This window comes from Biomphalaria glabrata, chromosome 6, assembly GCF_947242115.1.
Source record: "Biomphalaria glabrata chromosome 6, xgBioGlab47.1, whole genome shotgun sequence".
NCBI lineage: Eukaryota > Metazoa > Mollusca > Gastropoda > Planorbidae > Biomphalaria > Biomphalaria glabrata.
The window spans coordinates 29,346,342-29,363,825 of NC_074716.1; the positions used below are offsets into that span (position 1 = coordinate 29,346,342).

Below are 17,484 nucleotides of genomic sequence, written 5' to 3' on the forward strand. Positions count from 1 at the left end.
TTGTTGAGTTTGTTTTGTTTTTATTCAGAACAAAAATGAAATACCAAGACTAGTTTATGTATCAATGTCAACATTTGATTACATGGGCAATTATCACACTTTTTTCAGCAACAATAGACAATGTCAAACAGCCTTGTAAAATAATAGCATCACAAATACTCATTTTGCACTCACCAGTTACTCTTTGTCACACTCCACAATGCAATCAGTCAAGAGGGGATAATTTCTAAAGGAGATGAAATGACAATTCAAGTAAAAACCCTTGACTAGTCAATATTTAAATAATTTAATAAGCCAGCATGTACAAATTTTCTAAGAAAAGTTTACTGCGACATCTAGAAAAATCTATATAAATACTACAATAGAGAAACCAGTGCGGTTGAGGTTAGTCAGTGGTTCAGTCAGTTCAGCTCTTACCACTTAAGCACATGATTACTGTGATTTCAATTTTCTTTGGATTTACATTGTTATTCTAATTGATGTTCAGTTTTAAAAACACTTATAAAAGCATTTCATCTCAAAGGTTATCAGTGAGTGTTCAGTGAGTAACTTAAACAGACTTGAATGATACTGTTTCATTGAGAAACTATAATAATACACAAACATAAACTCACAGCAATAGAATGTAACACTCTTCATGTATCAGTGTGATCATGTGACCAAACCCTTTAGGCAACCTGGTGTGAATATGTCTATTGCTTAAGTAAATAAATTATAGCTCCTATATTTATATAATTATAGCTCATGCTTATAGCATGCTCAGAGCGCTATGGTCCAGTCTCATTTGTGGACAATTTTGGGAGGAAAAGGGTGGTAACAACTCTGGTCGAGTTGGGTGTCGAATCTCGAGACCCTTCATAGGTAGTCAAGCCAAGTTCAAACGTACTTAGCCTCTCAACCATGCTTCCCAGTAGTACATTACAGCAGATCATATAGATTGTTTTGTGGAAAATGATGACATATACCATAAAAGGTAAATTAAAACTGTAGCCAACTTTAACATTAGAATGTTGCACAAAAATTGCATAAATCAGAAACCCTAATGAATTGTGCTAAAAAATAATATCACATATAACCAAATACTTCTAAACATTCAAGAATGATCCTGTGTAATAATTAACATTATTTACATACAGCTTAAAGTCATTGCAAGCCAATGATCATTTCTAGTTAATAACTTTATTTTAGCATTAATCCAGATCAATGAACACACAATTAACAAATAATCATGACAAAGTATTATTTACAGATGAAAGAATGCTATCACGTCTGCTTTTTGGTTCTCTTTTCTTTTTCATCTTCTTCAATAATGTAGTTAAATAAATCTCTGATAGTAGTAAACTCACTTCTGCCAGGTTCAGGCTTTTTGGGAATTGTGGGTAAAATGGATCCCATTTTATGCCGGAATTCTTTTAACTTAAAAAAAAAATTAACATACTATTATGAAGATCACTAAACACATTAAGATTTGTTTGAATGTTGTGTATAATATGAAAAAAAAAAGCAAATTTATTTTTAAAAAATGCTTTATTAGATGTATTGAACAAAATAAACTTTAGACTCACATCATGAGCTCCCATAAGTTTCCACACCGCAAAGCAGATGAAACTAACACCAGCAACAGAATAGAGAGATCCTCTAGCCAGGGCACGTGTTGCTAAACTGATCCCGCTCTCTGGAATCTCTCTGGAACCATGGATACCCTTTTTCAATAATTGCAATTGACAAAATAAATTACAGTACAGCTTTAAGATGAGTTGGTTTCATTGAATAAATTAAATTCTATAAAAACCTATTGATAATATCAATATGTCATTGAATGAAATCAATTAAAACTTGTATAGTAGAACAGAGGTTTCAAGTTATTTTAGGTGGAGGTGTCAGTGAAGATAAAATAAACTCCCACTGTCAACAGAAGTACTTTTAAATGAAATGCACTTCTGGGAACTAAGCCCAACACCTAGCCTGCTGTGCTATGGCAATAAACCTGAATTTCTGACACCTAAGTTTATCTGAGGAAACAACCTGGAGAAAAAAAACTGTTTGCTACCATACATCCTGCAAGTTTCCACAAAATATAAGTTGGTGGCACAGCATTTATGAAGTTCATCATCAAATGAGGGAGCATAACATTTTCATCAGTGTTACTTGAGACAGAAATCATTAGGTAGGCCTTAAAACATGTATCATAAAAGAAATTACCTTAGAAAAATTTGTGGGATCTTGTCTTTTGGACATAGCTAATGTAGTTCCGAACCCTCCTAATATTGACATGCCAGTCACTGTTGTTAGAAATATTGCAGCTGACAAAAAAACATTTAGAAAAGTAAAACAAGGCTTCAAAAATGTACATATTAAAAATATTTTCACCTTCAACAATTAAACAAAATTCAAAAGTCTAAATCAGTATAGACTAAAGTATTCTTAAGACCTTAAGTTATATCCCTGAAAGTGGTCCAGACAAAAAGACATCATTTTAAAATAATAAAAATGTACTTTAAAATTTTAATTTAATCTAGATAAAGATGACAATATTTAATATTAGACAACTTCTATTAAACTTCTTAGATCTAGATCAAGAGTTCTGATTCAAGAGGAAAGATTTATCTAGATTCTGACTATAGTTATAGTCTGGAGATCATGACATTTATAAACATAAATTCATATATATTATAGATCTAGACTCTAGAGACTTATACTATAGAGTATAAATCAAATAAGAACATAAAACTAAAATGTTATATTATTTAACCTTGGTTAGGCCAATAATAGAATATGCATCCTCTGTTTGGGACCCCTCAACTCAAGAAAACATTAAGAAACTAGAACAGACACAAAATAGAGCAGTGAGGTTCATAACAAATGAATATTCACATTTGACTAGAGTAACACCTTAAGTAAAATCACTAAATTTAGAAAGCCTTCAGGACAGAAGATTCAAAAGTAAAGTAGCAATTATACATAAAACACTGAACCATAATCTTCAAATACAAAAACAAAATTTAATAAAATACTCAGAAAGACACAAAGATAAAGGCATGTTCCTCATCCCATATGCTAGGACAAATTTGTACCAATGCTCCTTCTTCCCTAGTGCTATTAGAGCATGGAATGGGTTGCCTGAGCTAGCCAGGAAAACCAGTGACTTGGCAGAATTTAAGTCATTGGTTAAAATGCATGACTAGATCTAAATGCTTTTTTGAAGTAACGTCTGTATATATAAATATAAGTATACTATAGTATAAGTAGCATAGTAAGTAGTAACTTATCCGCTAAGCCTAATTAGAATTTAGAAGATAGATTTCATTTTGATAGATCTAATTTTTTATCTATTTAATTTAGAGTTTAGAAATATTTTAATTTAGATCTAAATTCTAAGTTATAAGTATCTAAAATTAAATCTAATTAGATTCTAATACAGTAATAGAGAGTCTAGTTATAGGTAATGGGAATGTAAATTAGAGACTAGATCAACCTTTTAATTTTTGGTATTTATCGTCGACATGTTCATTAGTATTAGTCAATAATGATGGACCAGATACTAGAGCAGCCTCAGCAGGTGCTTGGTCTTTTGTGCACATTTTCTTTCAAGTAAATTCAAGAAACCTTTTTTTGTTGTTGTTTTCACAGTTTTGTTTAAATAGAATCTAGATTATAGACAACGTCTTCTCAAAAAGATCTAGATCTAGACCTATGCTAGATCTACATTAGTATTAGGTTAGATTCTTATATCTCAATCAGTTATAGACTCTATCAATTACTGAATTAGATTCTAGTCTGTACAAAGACATTTGTATGATTTGATATATTTTCAAACATGTTGCTAGCTCATACAAATACATTTGACCTTACTAAAATTTAACCCGGAAAGAGATTTAGATCTCTCTAGATCTAGAATGATTTCATTCGCCTTAGTTACGAATATTTTTTTTCTTATTAAAAAAAAAAAGAAAACAAAGATAGAACTAGATTACTAGGGCTTTTGCAAAAAAAAAAACAACAACAATAATAAACAAGTTCACATTGTTTCCTTTACTTAATAACTAGATCTAGATCTTATATCTACGTTTTATTGTGAAAAAAAATGCATAATGACTTATTGCGCATGCGTGATATGGGACATAATGATCAACAAAGTCTTGGCGACATTTCCTTCTAACAAAAACATTGGATAGTTCTTAGATTATTATTATTTTTTATTCAATACTAAGCTTTAAAAATTCTCACAATGTAAAGACATCAAAGTAACTCGTAAATGAAGGATACAAGAACTGGGATGTTGTTTTCAATGACGGATTTATTGCTGACCTTTAAATTGCGTATTTGCTTCACTCATGAAAGACTATTACACTGCAGTGTCAACAACTGGCTTTTCCAATACGAAAACCGGTGAGGAGCAAGATTCTCAAGAGATACAAATTAAAATGACGAAAACAGTGAGAAGATGGGAGGTTTTCCCAGGAAAAAACAAATTCTATTGTGGTGGGAGGATAATGATGGCTAGACAAGCTGGAGTATTTTATCTCACATGTGCACTCATAATTATAACAAGTGGACTTTTTTTCGCATTCGAGTAAGTATAGAAACTAAGACAGTATACTGTATAATAGTGTATAGACAGTATAGTCATAGTGTAGTCACTATAGTTGACTATAGTGATAATAGTAAGAATACAATTATACATTGATAGATCTAGAATATTCTAGAATCTAGAGTAGTTTATTTAATTCGGACATTACATGAATTTGGACCTTCGCTGTTTTTGTGGTCATTAAATAATTATTTTAATATTTATTATAAAACTAGTTACTAGCGAGCTGTATAATGACATTAATGTGCTTGTGCCTTGTCCATTTTCCATTGATTCTGACCCAATTTCCTTCCATTTATAGAGAATAAATGGGCAGATGTTTGTAGTGAGCTTGATACATTGAATGAAGTTAAATGCTTAGATCTAGACCTATTAGATCTAGATTTATAGAGAGAGAATGTAGAGGATTCAGTTAGGCAAGAATGGCTGTCCTAACCTTTACTATACTACAAAAGATTATCTTTATTAGAAATTTATTAGATTAATAATAGAAAAACACAAACATTCAATACACATCTAATCATGCAAACATTTAAATCTAAAAGTAGGTATAGAAGTGGTAGAATAAGTGTGTTCATATTTTTATTTTTTTGTTTGTATTTATGCATAATTTGAAGACATCTTAATGATTTCATCTGAGGTGCTATGCCTGGGGATCTTAAAATTTAGTTAATGTTAATATAGAATTAAAATCTGAGTTTATTGATGCCTAAATATAGAGATTGTCCGAATTAAATTATGGTGTCGGGAATCAAATAATGTGGGTCGAATTAGTCGGAATTAAATGAAAACACACTGCCTCTTTGACCTTAAATATAATAACAAATATAGGTTAGGGGTACAAATATAAGTAGTCATCCTTATTCTCCTTAAACTAAAGAAGATTTTGATGTAATACTTTATTTTATTTTCTATGTTGAACCATTGTCAAATAATGCGCTGTCAAAGTCAAACTTTCAAATTTGGACCTATAGGTGTCCGAATAGCTATAAACTACTCTATATAGATCTAAATTCTATTAAAGAATGTCTGTTGCCAATGAAAATGTCCTGTTTACTCCCTGGCCTGATGTTTTATCCAACAGCTTTTTCATGATAATCCTATTTATTCATATCATCATTCTAAGAAGTTTTAGAACACATATATATATTTAAAATTTTTGACATTCTTTATGATTGTGTTATTATATGTTCAGGGCTGTAAAAAAAAAAACAATTGGGATTTTCTTTTTTCTTTCTTTCTTGGGTTTGGGCATAATGCTATGTCACTATGTGTGTTATGTCAAAAGTTAATTGACATATTTAAGAAGAAAATAAATAGACTCTAGAAGAAAATAAATAGACTCTCTACAATACATTGACTCACTGAAGAAAATTTTGTTCCACAAGTTAACTTCTAAGTCTTTGTTGTTGTTGTTGTTTTGTACTTTTGGTTTGTCCTCCTCTAATTGTGTCTACAGGTGTCTGGTGACCCTAGATAAGTTTACTTTTTATAGTCAGCATCTAATCTAGATTCTAGATAGATTTTAAAATGTATATTATTTTAATTTTCACCTTCACCTATCCCATAGTCTGTTGTACTGTTGGGGCACCACAAAAGATTTGTTGACTGTCTTTCTCCATTCCAGTGTTTTGTCTTGGATAGAATGTCTTTCAATGACAGGCCCGTCCATTCTTTTATTAATAGATATTCTAAACTTAAACTAGATTTATTAGAACCAATGTAATTAATGATTTAGAGATAGGTAACTAGTTTGAGTGAGCCAATGTATTTAATTTAGATTTGTAAAAAAAAAAAAAACCACTTAATATATATGAAATGAAAATACACAATGAACTTCTTTTTCTTTTTTTTTTAAATAGAAATAAAGACACTTCTACACATTTTTCAATTTAATATAACAGTACACACAAATATCATAGTTCATACAGAACATAAACCAAACCCTAATTTATTATTTTATTTAATTCACATTTTCCTTTTGAAATGAATAGTATATAACCTAAGCAAAGTGATCATTTATATATATATAAATCTTCCTTACATGTAAATCATTTTCTTTTTGGTGGTACAGCTGTTCTTTAGCTTTAAAAAATTTATGAAAGAAAAAACTATACACACATATTTGGCTTTCACTATTTAAAAAAGTGTATGTTGTCATTGTGTCCAAGACAGTAAGATCTATTTTTATGGGTGAAAAAAGAATTGCTGGTAACTTTCTATTCAATTGTACAGCAGCATAATTTTGAGTTACCATTCACACTGCTTCATAATTTTTTTATTTTAAAACAATTCAAACTATTTATTTAAAATGAATGGGGAAACAAAAACACCACCCCATTTCATATATACCATATATATATATCATATATATATATATATATATATATATATATATATATATATATATATATATATATATATATATATATATATATATATATATATATATATATATATATATATATATATAAAGATCAATGTCTTGTGGTGGAGCCTCAGCTTGTTTCTTTTCTTTTTTTGGGGGGGGGGGGGGGGTTTATTTAAAGGCATATATCATGTGTATGTTTTGTGTTTGTTTTTATTTAAGTAAAATGGCTTTGTGTGTATGTGTGTGGCAAAGTCATGTATTAAAAGTTTAATTCTTACACTTTTACTAAATCCATTTAAAAACAAAGTAAAATATATTTGATTCTGAATAAGATTTTTATGTTCTTTGCAATATGAATATATATATATAAAACTTTAAAATTTAAAAAAAAACAACATCTTTAGACCCTAAGGAAAACCAGCATAGATTCCAACATGTTTTTTTTTTCATATATATATATATATATATATATATATATATATATATATATATATATATATATATATATATATATATATATATATATATATATATATATGTTTGTGTGAAAGTGCACTCCTTCTCTAAGATGTACACTGTTTTCACAAGTGTTAAAAACAAATTTTATAGGAGATACATTGATGATGGGCTTGGCATAACATCTCTGACAGAGGATGAACTAATCCATTTATTGAGTTCACCAATAACTTCAATCACACCATTCCTTTTATTTATTTATATACCATTTGAGCACTAGAGTGAACTTCTTAGACATCCAAATAGACATAACCCAATATTCTCTGTCAACATCTACCTATTACAAAGATACTGTAATAGCTGTAGCCATAGCTATCTTCTATACTCGTCATCGCATCCAACATCATGTAAAGATTCTATCCCCTATTGCCTACTTCTGAGTATGCACCGTCTTGGCGAAGACATTGAAATGATAGTTTTTCTTGCGTCGTGGTTACCCATAAGCTATTTTAGACAAATCCTTATCGCTAGTTAAAAATCTCAAAAGAGAACAAGCTTTCAAGAAACAAAACGAAATCCGGAAATGTTGAGAGGCCTAAATGAATGTACCACCCTCACAACGTGAGAGCAAAACAAAACATCTTCATGAAAAAAATTAAACATTCTCCTAGCCGATTAACATATTTGCGACGTCTTTTCATCCCCACCTCTTGTGGTATTCAGGCGAGACCAATACTTACAAGACATTAGTGAGCACTAAATTCCCCATTTCGAGTGAACCTGGGACTTGGCCATGTAAGCGACGTAGGCCTAACTGTCAGACCTGTAAACACGCGCTCGATACACCCACTATAACTTGTCCTAAAATGACCATCAAGATCACTAGCAACTTTAACTGCAATTGTAGATGAGTCATATATGCTATAATATGCTCAAGGTGTCAAATGATCTGTATTGGAAATACAGGCAGGACCTTAAAAACATGACTCCAGGAACACTTTAGAGACATTCGAAATTTTGCAACTAAGCCCGTCTCTGTTCATTTCAATAAAACACATCATAGGGGTACCACTGATCTCCTTATCACTGCTATACAACTTGCAATGACAAAAACACCCGTCTCCAGATCGAAAACAAGTTTATTTACATGTCAGGCACTCTCCAACCTCACGGGATAAACAACCAACTCACATTTATTGAAAATTAGATGGGCACTAACCCTAACTCCTTTTCCGATTTCCTGCGCTTTTACACCAGCGATGCTCATTTCTTTTCTGCCTAGATAGAGAACTACATCGGACAGATACGTTTAGCTCAAGCCTCTTTGTATTCATTGTTTGTCTTTTTGTGTTTGTTTTACAAAGCTGATGAAGGCCAAACGTCCTTTGTTTTACTTGGTCCGGCAGGGTCACATGTATGCATGATTATTGTAGGCTATTTCTTTTGTGTCTGCTCCACGATTCTCCAGAGTGCGTCCCCCTTCTTTTTTATTTTCTAAATTGTTACGTTTCTTTTAGTTTTTTTGTTTGCTGCATTGCTTTATTTTTTGCCTTTCTCATAGATTTTAAATGTTAAAACTCCCTAAAAATGTAATGACCACAATACTTTGAAATCAATTAAATGGTTACTTAATTAGTAAAAATGACTTTTTTGGTTTCAAAAGTGACCTATGTAGAGATCTTTTAATAATTGAAAACGATGTCTGTTCTTTATTTTATATTTCTTTTCATTTTTAGCGGCCCCCGAAAGGGGAAAAGACGCTATTAGTTTTGTGCGAAATGTCTGTCCGTCCGTCCCGTTTAGATCTCGTAAACTAGAAAAGATATTGAAAATCCGACATCACAATATTTTAGACCATTCAAAGTTATGATGCAACGGCTACTTTTTTTTTTCCTGAAAGCGAAAAATCTAATTTTTAAAATCAGTTATGCAAGCAGTGTTTTAAAGAGAAAAAGCTAATTAGTATGCATTATAAGTTAGACCTAATTTAAAACGAATAGTAATCTTATAAACTTCATTTGCTTGAACTTCTCTATGTAATTCACCTGAGAATTCAAATAAAAGATACACTGTTTTCAAAACAATTACATTAAGGAAAGACCAGGAGAGGCTCGGTAAATCTTAGCTTCCGAACCGAGGGTCCCGGGTTCGAATCCTGGTAAAGACTGGGATTTTCAACTTCGGAATCCTTGGGCGCCCCTGAGTCTACCCAGCTCTAATGGGTACCTGACATTAGTTGGGGAAAAGTAAAGGCGGTTGGTCGTTGTGCTGGCTACATGACACCCTCGTTAACCGTAGGCCACAAAAACAGATGAACTTTACTTCATCTGCCCTATAGACCACAAGGTCTGAAAAGGGAACTAATTAGGCCAGGTTCACATCTAACTTTGCATTCACTTGCACCTATCCTTTGATCTGCAGCACCATTGGGGCACTACACAAGATCTGTCAACCTTCTTTCTCCATTCTTATCTCTCATTGGTCTTTGATATAATTTCATTTGGATGTTCTTTCTGAAAATATTGAAGCCTGCCTGGGTGGACCACTTCGGGGGCCGATTTTAAGTTTGTGTTTCCACACAAACTGTCTTTGTAACCTTGTTTTTTTTTTGTCCTCTTATTTCATGCACATTTTTAAGTTGAAATGGCTTAGAAAAATACACCAAAAAACTCAAGCATTCTAAAACTATTTGAATTTAGATCTCATTGTACCATTTAAATAGGCCTATCTGATATGTATGTATGTATTTATGTATTTGTTTCGGTCAGTCGTTAAATGGTAGATTACAAAAACTATAGTAGGATATACACATGGTATAAATCTACTTATTTTCTTAATTCAGTACCTTTTGTGCAAATAATAAGTTCCTGTCAGTTTACCAGAAAGGCAAAACAAAATTCTGCTGATAATTGTTGATTATTTCTAGGCAGTAGACTCTTTTGTCTGAAGTTTAAGAATTCTAACTTTATAACCTCATCCCAATTAAAGCCATTAATTTGTTTACACTTGAGAATCAATTTTCATTTAAAGATTCAGCAAAGTATCCCTTTACAACAAGTTGCCACTATTTTGCAAGTGGATTATATATATATATATATATATAATAATAATAATAATATATATATATATATCATTTGTTATAGTCTGCTGACTAATTCATTTGCGGGTTTCTTCCTAGATTCCTTAGCCTGCTCTGTAACGGTGTCCAGTTACATTTCATACTATCGATCTAACACGCTGTGGCCACAATAGCATGATTTCAAATATCGCTAACTTATGTAGCACATAGATCTAGATCTCTTCTGCTGTTCTAAATGCTTGCTTCTCAACATGTTTCTGTTCCGGTCTTACAGTCCCAACACTTGGTGTGTTGCACCAGAAAGGCTTAAATGCAGTGCAGTCCTTGAGGAAATCGATAAGAGTATCGGTATTGTGACTAATGCCGGCCCTAATGTCATGATTAGGCTAAGCTCTTTCCATGGAGGCGATAGTTTTGCTGGGTTCAATGTTACAGATAGCGTTGTTTGGGATGAAAACTGTTAGCCTCTGTGTAACATCTCATACATGAGCCGACCCCTGACAACTCAGTGAACTTGTTTGACTTTTATTTTCATTGAAAATGATTTCAATCGTTTCACATTCAAACCCGTCTTGAAGTTCAGAGAAGGAAAACTAAACAAAACCTGGGTATTTCGGCACACACACATATTTACTTTGATGTAGGTTTAGGCAACGTTAAGGATTTCTAAAAATATTATTGTGTACTGTCGATCAGTTACCTACTCCTACGCAGAGCTAAGGGAAACTACCCACCAGTTATCAGCCTGGTGTAGGCGTACTTCTGAGTGCACTCGACAGGTTGATGGTGAGTACCGTACTCGAAAGAAATGGCAATCACGTTTTTAAACGAGAAAGTTTCTTTTCTGGTTGTAGCCTAACTATTGACAGCAAGGAGATGTGTGTCTTTAGAAATGAACATTTAGTCGAGAAAGGTTGAGAAACGCTGTATTCAATGACATGAAGTGGTCTAATAACTAAGTCCCAAGTTAGAGATGCTATCGTCTGCTGATATAAATGTCAAGAGGTTGTGTATGTGGTTTGCCTGCAGACATTATCTCGAAAGAATGATGTGAAAATATCAAATCCATGAACACATGAATCCTGTTTGACTACTCCGGTCAAAAAAAAAATCGACCCGTTTTGGTGAAAGAGTATTTTTATCTAAATCACAGAGCTCTTGAATCGGCACACTTTCTATACTCAGTTTGGTCTAATCAACAATGGTCTTTTATTTTTAGGGGAGCTCCCCCCACCTCGAAAAGAAAAAAATCTGCTATTTATTTTGTGCTATCTGTCTGTCGCTTTTAGATCTCTAACTAGCAATATAGGAACAAAAACTTAACGTCTACTTCATGTTTAAATAATAGACTAAGATACACATTCATATTTTATTTGTCATTGATAAAGAAAAAAAGTCCAGTATTGAGATTGATCCAGCGACATTCGCGTTATTAGCACACCGCAAACCAGCCATACTAATATGTTTGCAATTCAGCTCGAAATAAATTACTCATTTTTTTTTTGACTTGTGGTTTTGACTATGACGCTATTGAAAATCCGATTTTACTAAGCGAAAATATCGTGCAACGACTTCACTTTTTTTACTCCTATGTATCTCCTGGCGATCATAGGGCCTCAGCCAGAACCCTCCACCTAACTCGGTTCTGGGCCGTTTTCTTCATCTTCTCACATGTCATTCTCACCTTCGGTCATAACCGACCTCCTCCAGATTTGTTTAGGTCTGTCCACTATTCTCTTTCCTTGTAAGTTCCTGTCAAGTGGCTGCTTTGCAACATTTGTAGTTTGGTTTTCGAAAGATCTGCCCTATCCAGCATCATTTTCGTTTGTTGATGTCTTGGGCTATACTTCTCTGATTGGTTTTCTCCCACAAGCTGACAGTAGATATCTTTTCGGGCCACCTAATTCCCAGTTTCTGTCTTAGGCAACTGCTGGCGAAGGTCTGGAATTTTTTCACATTTGTTTTTGTTACTCTCCATGTCTCGGAACCGTCCAGAAAGGACCGACTTAATGTTTGTGGTAAAGCTTTGGATGTTGTTCTGTAAAGAAGGTGTGCCAGACTGCATGAAGAAAGTTAAAGGGCTAAAGGAAATACTTCTCATTATTAATGCGATTTCATATATCTTAATCCGCTCAAGAGTCTTTTCTAAACCTACTTCCCAGATAGTTGAAGTGGTCAGTATCGAACTAGTTCTCCCCCTTAAGTACCATCGGGCTCTCTCTCTTTTTTTTTTTTTTTTTTTTTATTGTTGTTTTTCTTTTCTTTGATGTTTTTTTTTTAATCTCATAATTTAGGTTTTCTTTTCGTTGATCAGTAGTCTAGTTGTTGTTGTTTTTTCGCTTCTTTTTAGAGTCTGATCAGTTTGGCCTGAGAATATTTTTTGAGCATGGAGGAGGCATGTCATGGCCCAAATACAAGTCTTCTAGGCATTGAGTTAGGGTCCACTGTGTGCCATATTTGTTGTCTTTCTCGTGACCCAAGCAATGGCTGAATGGCCAAAAAATATTATAATGGGCGAAAGCTTGCATCCTTGTCTTACCCTTGTTTTGAGCGGAAATGGATTTGTAAATTTGCTGTTGTGTATATCACCTAACATAATGAGCCATCATGTTACTGTTAGATGATGTTGGTGAATTTCGGTGAATGTCCATACTAGTTCATCAGTTTCCAAATAATTCGCTGTCAACGCTGACGAAGGCTTGCTTATAATCCATAAAGGTCGTGCATAAAGGGGACTGCCATTCGTGTTAATGTGTAAAATCGCAATATGGCCAGTACATCCAATGTCCTAACGGAAACCTTTTCTGTCCTTTAATATATTGTCTAGAGTCTTAGGGCATCTTTCAGTCGTTCTAAACTTCTCTTCATTCCTCGCCAGGTGCACAAGGTCACCTTTCTTAAAAAATTGAATAACTTGGTATTAGGTATCTTAATTTGCATACACTTGTTCCCAGATCTGGCAGAGTAACGTATGCAACATTTTGGCAAATTTTTTTGTGGGCTCCGTTTTATGGGCTTCTGGGTTTTAAGGGTTTCCCCATACCTTTTGCAAGGTTAGGCTGTCCTCTTTTATCTGGAATTAGGACAGGCAAGATATTTTGATAGGTCACTCCTAGGTGGACTTCGTGCAATATCTACTTTTGTTCCCTAGAAAGCGAACCCTTTTTTCTTTTTAAATTAAATAGTTCTATGCCAATGTTATTTATACACATTTACCTTTTTCAAAGCAGTTGTTATATAGTGATATTGCTATGTAGTGCTGTAGTGGGATTAACAGTATGTGTCATTATCAGTTATTCATTATATTCGTTTTATTGTAGTGACCAAAGAAAGTAATCAAAAAGAAATTCAATAGATGTTAATTATGTATAAATTATATGTGTATGTCAGCAAATACTTATTGTCATTCAATCACACACACAAAGCTTTTTTGTTTGGACTTTGCATGTTGTGAAAAAGTTAAGTAATCGTTTCAGACCTTGCGATCTATAGGGCAGATGATGTTAAAAAAAAAGGTGTTCATCGGTAACATTGGTAAATATATACTAGGGTCTAGGTGCAACGTAATGTTTTAATGTTTATGCCTACTCTCTCTTTGTTACCGTTTAAATTGTTTTTGAAAAGGCAGCACGGAAACCTTCTCCCAGATTTCCCCCCCCCCCCCAAACTGGTTCACAAAAGTGATCGGACCATAGAGCACGGAGCATGTTGTAAGCATGTTAATACAGAACATGTAGTAGCTTAGCGTAAGGTGACCGGTGACATTCATCACGCACAGTCGCACTCCGACAAACAAGACTAGTGCTCTATAAACGATTTATCCTTTAAGGACTTCTAAAGTAGTGCATGAAGAAAAATTTTTACACGTTATTTCTCCCACGCCCAATCTCAGATCAAGTTGAAATTTTGCAACAATTATTTCTTATACCCGACAAAACAATAATCAATAAAAACAATTTAACCAATTAGTCAATTAACTATTGTTAATTACTTATTTTGTTTGGTATCGAACAATGGAAAGAAATCGTACTTGACAGATATGTGGATATAAGTTGAATTAAAATTCTTGAGGAGGCTTTAGTCCTGAATTCAAATTCAAGTCGTACAACTTTTTTTTTATGCATTTTAAAAGCCATCACAGTAATATCACATAGATGCCCCCCCCTTTTTTTTATGCATTTTAAAAGCCATCACAGTAATATCACATAGATGCCCCCCCCTTTTTTTTTTATGCATTTTAAAAGCCATCACAGTAATATCACATAGATGCCCCCCCCCCCTTTTTTTTATGCATTTTAAAAGCCATCACAGTAATATCACATAGATGCCCCCCCCCCCTTTTTTTTATGCATTTTAAAAGCCATCACAGTAATATCACATAGATGCCCCCCCCCCTTTTTTTTATGCATTTTAAAAGCCATCACAGTAATATCACATAGATGCCCCCCCCCCTTTTTTTTATGCATTTTAAAAGCCATCACAGTAATATCACATAGATGCCCCCCCCCCTTTTTTTTATGCTTTTTAAAAGCCATCACAGTAATATCACATAGATGCCCCCCCCCTTTTTTTTATGCATTTTAAAAGCCATCACAGTAATATCACATAGATGCCCCCCCCCTTTTTTTATGCATTTTAAAAGCCATCACAGTAATATCACATAGATGCCCCCCCCCTTTTTTTATGCATTTTAAAAGCGATCACAGTAATATCACATAGATGCCCCCCCCCTTTTTTTTATGCATTTTAAAAGCCATCACAGTAATATCACATAGATGCCCCCCCTTTTTTTTATGCATTTTAAAAGCCATCACAGTAATATCACATAGATGCCCCCCCCCCTTTTTTTTTATGCATTTTAAAAGCCATCACAGTAATATCACATAGATGCCCCCCCCCCTTTTTTTTATGCATTTTAAAAGCCATCACAGTAATATCACATAGATGCCCCCCCCCCCTTTTTTTTATGCATTTTAAAAGCCATCACAGTAATATCACATAGATGCCCCCCCCTTTTTTTTATGCATTTTAAAAGCCATCACAGTAATATCACATAGATGCCCCCCCCCTTTTTTTTATGCATTTTAAAAGCCATCACAGTAATATCACATAGATGCCCCCCCCCCCTTTTTTTTTATGCATTTTAAAAGCCATCACAGTAATATCACATAGATGCCCCCCCCCCTTTTTTTATGCATTTTAAAAGCCATCACAGTAATATCACATAGATGTCCCCCCCCTTTTTTTTATGCATTTTAAAAGCCATCACAGTAATATCACATAGATGCCCCCCCCCCCTTTTTTTTATGCATTTTAAAAGCCATCACAGTAATATCACATAGATGCCCCCCCCCCTTTTTTTTATGCATTTTAAAAGCCATCACAGTAATATCACATAGATGCCCCCCCCCTTTTTTTTTATGCATTTTAAAAGCCATCACAGTAATATCACATAGATGCCCCCCCCCTTTTTTTTTATGCATTTTAAAAGCCATCACAGTAATATCACATAGATGCCCCCCCCCTTTTTTTTATGCATTTTAAAAGCCATCACAGTAATATCACATAGATGCCCCCCCCCCCCTTTTTTTTTATGCATTTTAAAAGCCATCACAGTAATATCACATAGATGCCCCCCCCCCCCTTTTTTTTATGCATTTTAAAAGCCATCACAGTAATATCACATAGATGCCCCCCCCCCCTTTTTTTTATGCATTTTAAAAGCCATCACAGTAATATCACATAGATGCCCCCCCCCCTTTTTTTTTTATGCATTTTAAAAGCCATCACGGTAATATCACATAGATGCCCCCCCCCCCCCCTTTTTTTTTTCCTAACTGGTCCAGACATGTGATAGGATATTTATTATCTTAAGTCTAGATATATTACAAATTAAACTGTATGACTGATCCAAACTAGTTGATATAATTACCCCTTAATATTAATTAATATAAGTTTGTTTTTTTTAAGTATTTTTTTAAATGTTTTAATTTTATTGTAAATACTTGAATAGTTTGTTGGTCCCTAATTAAATAGACAAATAAAAAATAAACAGCGAAAAAAAAATGCAATTTATTTAAACCTAATGTACTCTAACAATAACATTGGGCACAACTTTCGCTATTTCTTCTCTAAAAAAATTGTTAATGAGTGCTGTGCGAAGCCCCCACCAACCGATGCCCTAGTCGGCTGCCTAGTTTGCCTAAATCTTAGACCAGCCTTACCTCGAGTTGAATTCTATTAGTCTTTATCTATTATATCAGCAAAAAAAGCGCAGCAAAGATTTACGATTATTTCGAGAAATGTCATTTTATGTTAGCGAAAAGGCCTTGGCGTTGTTTTATCACGCTCACATCTGCAGTATTTTAAGTTTCAATATCACTGCCTGGTAGGGCAATCTGAACATTAAAAATAAACTTCATAAAATATTAAATGCTGCTGGTAAGGTCATTGGGAAAAAAAAATAAACCCCATTTGGGCAGCTGTTTCTAAAATTGCATAAATTGTAACAAATTTCCTTATGGATAATAAAGATTATTCTTATAATTATTCATTATTATTGATGCTAATTCACTCATTATAAGTTTTTTTAACGTATGGTAAGGTTCCCCTTTCAGATCTTGCTATCTTTAGGGCAGATGATGTAAAGGTCATCTGTTTCTGTGACCCACAGTTAACGAGGGTGTCATGTGACCACCACAACAACCAAGCACCTTTACTTTTCCCTAACTATTGTCAGGTAGCCTAGGTGGGCTCAGAGGCGCCCTAAAGATCTCGAAATTGAAAATCTCAGTCTTCACCAGGATTGGAACTCGAGACCCCGGTTCAAAAGCCAAGCGCCTCCTTTTGTAACGTAGTTTTATTTTTCTTGTTGACAGTTAGCATAAACACAATATTAGCGACTTATCCATACCTCAGGTGGAAAAGGGTTAAACAGAAATGAAATAGTTTTAAAAGAAAAAAAAGGTGTTTATACTGTATATATTA

General features: G+C 33.6%; 2 protein-coding genes across 10 annotated transcripts in view; one reads left to right on the forward strand and one right to left on the reverse strand.

Moving 5' to 3' along the window:
* Positions 1–3: 3 nt before the first annotated feature.
* Positions 4–3,886, reverse strand: LOC106050593 (transmembrane protein 242-like). The gene is made up of 4 exons (XM_013205605.2): positions 3,476–3,886; positions 2,203–2,303; positions 1,566–1,703; positions 4–1,416 (listed from the first exon to the last, which is right to left on the reverse strand). The coding sequence occupies exons 1-4, from the start codon at positions 3,579–3,581 to the stop codon at positions 1,264–1,266; spliced, it is 498 nt and encodes a 165-aa protein (XP_013061059.2). The 5' UTR covers positions 3,582–3,886; the 3' UTR covers positions 4–1,263.
* Positions 3,887–4,087: 201 nt separating this feature from the next.
* The window catches only part of LOC106050585 (palmitoyltransferase ZDHHC14-like), a 70,017-nt gene continuing 56,620 nt past the window's right edge, over positions 4,088–17,484 (forward strand). For 6 of the 9 annotated variants that reach the window (XM_013205575.2, XM_013205577.2, XM_013205576.2 and 3 more), the window contains exon 1: positions 4,088–4,573. In XM_013205575.2, the coding sequence (XP_013061029.2) occupies positions 4,335–4,573 (239 nt within the window). In that variant the 5' untranslated portion in view covers positions 4,088–4,334. The remainder of the gene's footprint in view (positions 4,574–17,484) is intronic. The other 3 variants (XM_013205578.2, XM_013205579.2, XM_013205584.2) reach the window with 1 other exon arrangement.